General features: G+C 32.4%; 1 protein-coding gene across 1 annotated transcript; it reads right to left on the bottom strand.

Annotated features, from left to right (window-relative positions):
* Positions 1 to 659: 659 nt before the first annotated feature.
* Positions 660 to 1,598, bottom strand: Or5aq1d (olfactory receptor family 5 subfamily AQ member 1D). Its single transcript, NM_001001054.1, is given in 1 exon segment — positions 660 to 1,598. A coding segment is annotated over 1 exon segment (939 nt).
* Between the last annotated feature and the right edge of the window lie 3,080 nt (positions 1,599 to 4,678).

Here is a 4,678-nt window from a genome sequence, read left to right on the forward strand (position 1 = left end):
CCCTCTTCATATTATCTGACTATTGGTTTCTTCATTGGTTGCCATCTACTGCAGGAGGAAGCTTCTCTGATTAATGAATGAACAAGTAACTCATCAACAAGTGTAGCAAAATGTCATCAAAAGGCATTTTTGGTAGCATTATATAGTAGATTAGACTTACATTTTTTTCACAAGCCCCTGAGCTATCTAGTCTCAGGTTCTCGGCCAGTTAAGCAGTGTCAGGCATGTGTTCAGTTTAACATAAACTCCCACTTAATGGACAATCTTCTCCATTTTATTATAATGAAGAAATCTCTTCATTCCTTACTTATCTAATAACACTAATTGCAACTCCTTACTTAAGTTTCTAAGTCAGAGCAACTGTAACAAAACAGGTATTTCATATAAGTGAGTTTATTTAAAACTTTAAGTCACAGCTACATTTTGTTTAGTCATTTACCATTCTATTAAAATTTCTTCTTTTATGGACACTTTGTAGAGCCATGTAAAAGATCCATGAAAACTATGTAATTAGAGACACTTTATATTTTCTCTGAGACAAGGCATTATTTAATAAATAAAAATAACTAAAATATTTTGGTCTAAAATTCTACCTGCCTTTTATTAAAGATCACTTTGGAGATTCACATCAAGCTTTCAAAGCCAGAGAAGTGACATATTCAAGGGCCACTCCTCTCCCTATAAACTGACCTCTTGACTGCTTCTTTCACATCTTTGTTCCTCAGGCTGTAAATTAGAGGGTGCAGCATGGGGATGACCAAGGTGTAAAACACAGCAGAGACTTTTTCCTGTTCCATGGAATATTGAGAACTTGGCTGGATATAGCTAAATGTCGCAGAACCATAAAGTAATGTCACAGTTGTTAGGTGTGAGGCACAAGTGGAGAAGGCTTTGCGCCTTCCCTCAGCTGAGCGGATCCTCAGGATGGCAATGATAATTTGAATATAGGACACCATGACAATGATGAAAGTGAAAATACCAATCACTCCAGAGAAGAACAAAAGCAGCATCTCATTGATCTGTGCATCAGAACATGAAAGCTTCAAAAGAGGAGGGATGTCACAGAAGAAATGGTCTACAATGTTGGGACCACAGAAGTCCAGTCTGAGTAAACCTATTGTGTGAGTGAGGGAATTAATAAGGCCACCCAAGTAACATACAAGAACCATCTGACTGCAGATGCTGTGTGTCATAATAACTGTATACATTAAGGGGTTTGCAATTGCCACATAACGATCATAAGCCATCATAGACAAGAGTATACCTTCTGTAGTTATATACACTGCAAAAAAGAAACTCTGAATAACACAACCAAAGAATGTGCTAGACTTGTATTCTGACAGGAAATTAATGAGCATTTTAGGAGCAATGACAGTAGAATAGCAGATGTCACAAAAAGAGAGGTTACTAAGAAAGAAGTACATTGGAGTATGAAGATGGGCATTCAACCAGATCAAAAGAATCATCCCCCAGTTAGCGACAAGAATGATAAAATAAACTATGCTGAAAAGGAAAAAGAGCCCGACTTGCCAATTAAGGTTTTCTGTTAATCCGACTAGTATGAATTCCTTCACACCTGTATGATTCCAGAGTCTCATGCTTTCAATAGTCTATAGGTCCTTGCTATCATCAGATGTAAATAAAAAAATAAATACATAAAAGTATTTCGTTCAGACTATGAGAATCACAGTTGCATGGGATGTTGAGAGATTACCCTGTGGTAGATGAAACAAAGAAAGAAACCTCAGCAGTAGCCCATAGTGTGCTACAAAATCTATGCACTAAGACTCAAATGATTACAAAGCACATTTGTTTATTCCCTGTTGTCATCTAACTCAGCATAGAACAACATAAGAAAAACTCATGACACAAAGCCCTCTGTTGGTAGAATTGAGATTTGAATACAGAATGTTTGAACGAAAACTCTATAGTATTCTCTATTATGTTTCAGCCTTATGCATACGGAGAATATAAGTTTGCCATAATATTGTGACAAAGGATCTTCAAACATCCTTTGGATTACTATTTCAATGTATTTCAATTCCAGTTAATGTAAACACACTGACCTCAATACCATGCTCCCCATTCCCATATTATTTCACAATAAGTTACCTCAAATATGTTTGTACTTTCTTCCTGGTTCTGTAACACATTTTCTCAATACCATCTTATAGTTGGAACCTTAGTCAAGATAAAAAAAAATAGAACAATGTTTATGTTTGTTCCTTTTCTTAAAAAGATTAAGTATTATGAGTGTCATTTTACATAATACTCCATGTCTGTCACTCAATTTTTGCACTCTGTAATGTAGTTTTAGTATTAAATTTAATGAAACAATCTATTACATAGATTATTAAAAAAAGAAATTTTGTGAAACAAAAAAATCTGCAACTGTGTATATTTTTTCTTTTCTAAAAGGTAAGACCTCTCATCACCAAATTTCTTCTGAAAGAATGCATTTTTTCAATTCAATTTTAATTAAGGTAACTTTATACATATACATATGTGCTTATATACCTATAGATGTATATATATGTATCACAATCACTAAATGTCTAGCACTTATTATTATGTGCCCTATTATTCTTTTAAAATCACAGAACACACAGATAATCAGCATCGTGATTTAAGCAGCTGCTGTTGTGTTTCAAATATGAACATGTTGATAAGCTGCAGAATAGCTAGCATATAAAATTAACATTGAACAGAGAACGAGAAGAATTTGTGAGTGCTATAATATTAATGGCATTAATTTCCTGTTAAATGAAGCTACTACATCATTTGCTGAAAAATTGGTGACTGAAAGTAACAAATATTCATTCACTTCTAATTGGAAGTCAGAAGCATGACACTATCTGTTTTCATAGGTAGAATCTACATAGCTATGAAGTCACACTCCTAGGAGGCGTCTACCAGATGGAAACATTTAGTAGCCAAATACCTGCCTTATGAGCCTCTAAACCAACCATCTGTAATAGTAAATCTTTTCTTCTAAGACAGTAATAAATTGGATTTGCCTTTCATCACTGCGTCCTCATTTCTCATCTTTAAAGAACTCTTGATTGTATACAGTTTCAACACACATAACCCAAGTAATTTTTGTCTCTCATGGTCTTCTTCTGACTGACAGTCTAACACACTGTTTCCCCATATCCCCATATGAAAAAGTATGTATGGATCCTAGAGAATATGATTTAAAAATCACTAGAGATTTTAAATCAGTCTGTCAAATGTAAGATGTCCAATGAATGACTCTACCTATGATCCAGTATGAAAATAAAATAATCAATTAACTTAATTAGATAAGTGGGTGTATAAAAATATATTACTAAAAAAAATAATACAGTAACTCCAAAATCCAAAGTAACGCTCTGCATAATAGGAGAGTTTCTCAATGTTCCTATGTGAAAAAAATAGCAAGAAAAAATGCTGAGGATTTACCCTATTGTTTGTGGCCACTGAAATGTGATTGAAAACTCTCATTGAGATGGGGAAAACATTTGCTCAATACAATGCGTACCAAAATAATTTCACTATTTTCAATAGTTGTATTTTAGCATTTTACATTTAAACTGCTTGTACAAATGCAATTTTTCATGACATAAATCATGTTTTTTGTATCACTGCTCTAAATAACACCTGTAATTACCTCTATGGAATGTAAATTTGTTTGGTTTTTATTAGAAAAGTGTGTATCTAACTGACATTCTTTTTTCACATTCAAAGAATATCTGTAAATTAATGAAAGCCTATGAGGCTCCTGAGACTTCAAGAACATATTGGGTTCTCACATTTTCCAGGCAGTATATATTAAACCTGACATACTCTTCCATATTCATGGATAGTGATGTAATACCATTGAGAAGAATACTCTATAACTTTGACGCCAGCCACCTAAACCAAATCACCTTAGTCACTGATGTTTCAGATCAGAGGCCTTTGGAAGAACAGTGAATCAGATATCACTCTATGCTAGTAAAAAGGAAAGGGGGTACTATAAAAATGAATTATTTTTTTTTAGAAATTAACTCTTTATTTTCGAGAGTAAAGTGTAATTCAATTATTTTCCCACTTCTTTTTCTCCTTCTAAAACTTCCTATGTCATCATCCTTGCTCACTGTCTATGATCTCATGATAGAAATAAAAGGCTGATTTACAAAACTAATGATTGTAAATATTCTGTCCTCAAAAATTTTACTCCTAAAGACATGTTCAAATTTTATTTTGTATCATTTAAATAGCAAACCTGATGTATCATCACAAATAAACCTATTTAAATGAACACAAATTCTTTAAGAGTTATTATATTATTATAGTACAACATTCCAAATGCATGTTCATTGATGAACAAGAATATAGTAAGAGTAGTGCTACAACCTTAAATGTTTTGTTAGAATTAAGAAATGATCCCTGCAAAATCTTATCAGATGAGCTAATAATTATCAAAAATTTACTATGTTTATACACAAAGGAGAGTTATTTTCATAAAGAACATGTCACTTCAATGATATTATGACAATTATTTAAAAATGCTTTTATAAAGTATTGAGTATATTTATAATGTATGACTTATATTTTATACATAAAACCAAGATATTTTACTGTACATTAAAATTAATAGAGAAGTGGAGAAAATAACATATAATATTTATTGAATATAAAATTTTTAATTGATAAC

The sequence above is a fragment of the Rattus norvegicus genome, chromosome 3, assembly GCF_021556685.1.
Source record: "Rattus norvegicus strain SHRSP/BbbUtx chromosome 3, alternate assembly SHRSP_T2T, whole genome shotgun sequence".
Classification (NCBI taxonomy): domain Eukaryota; kingdom Metazoa; phylum Chordata; class Mammalia; order Rodentia; family Muridae; genus Rattus; species Rattus norvegicus.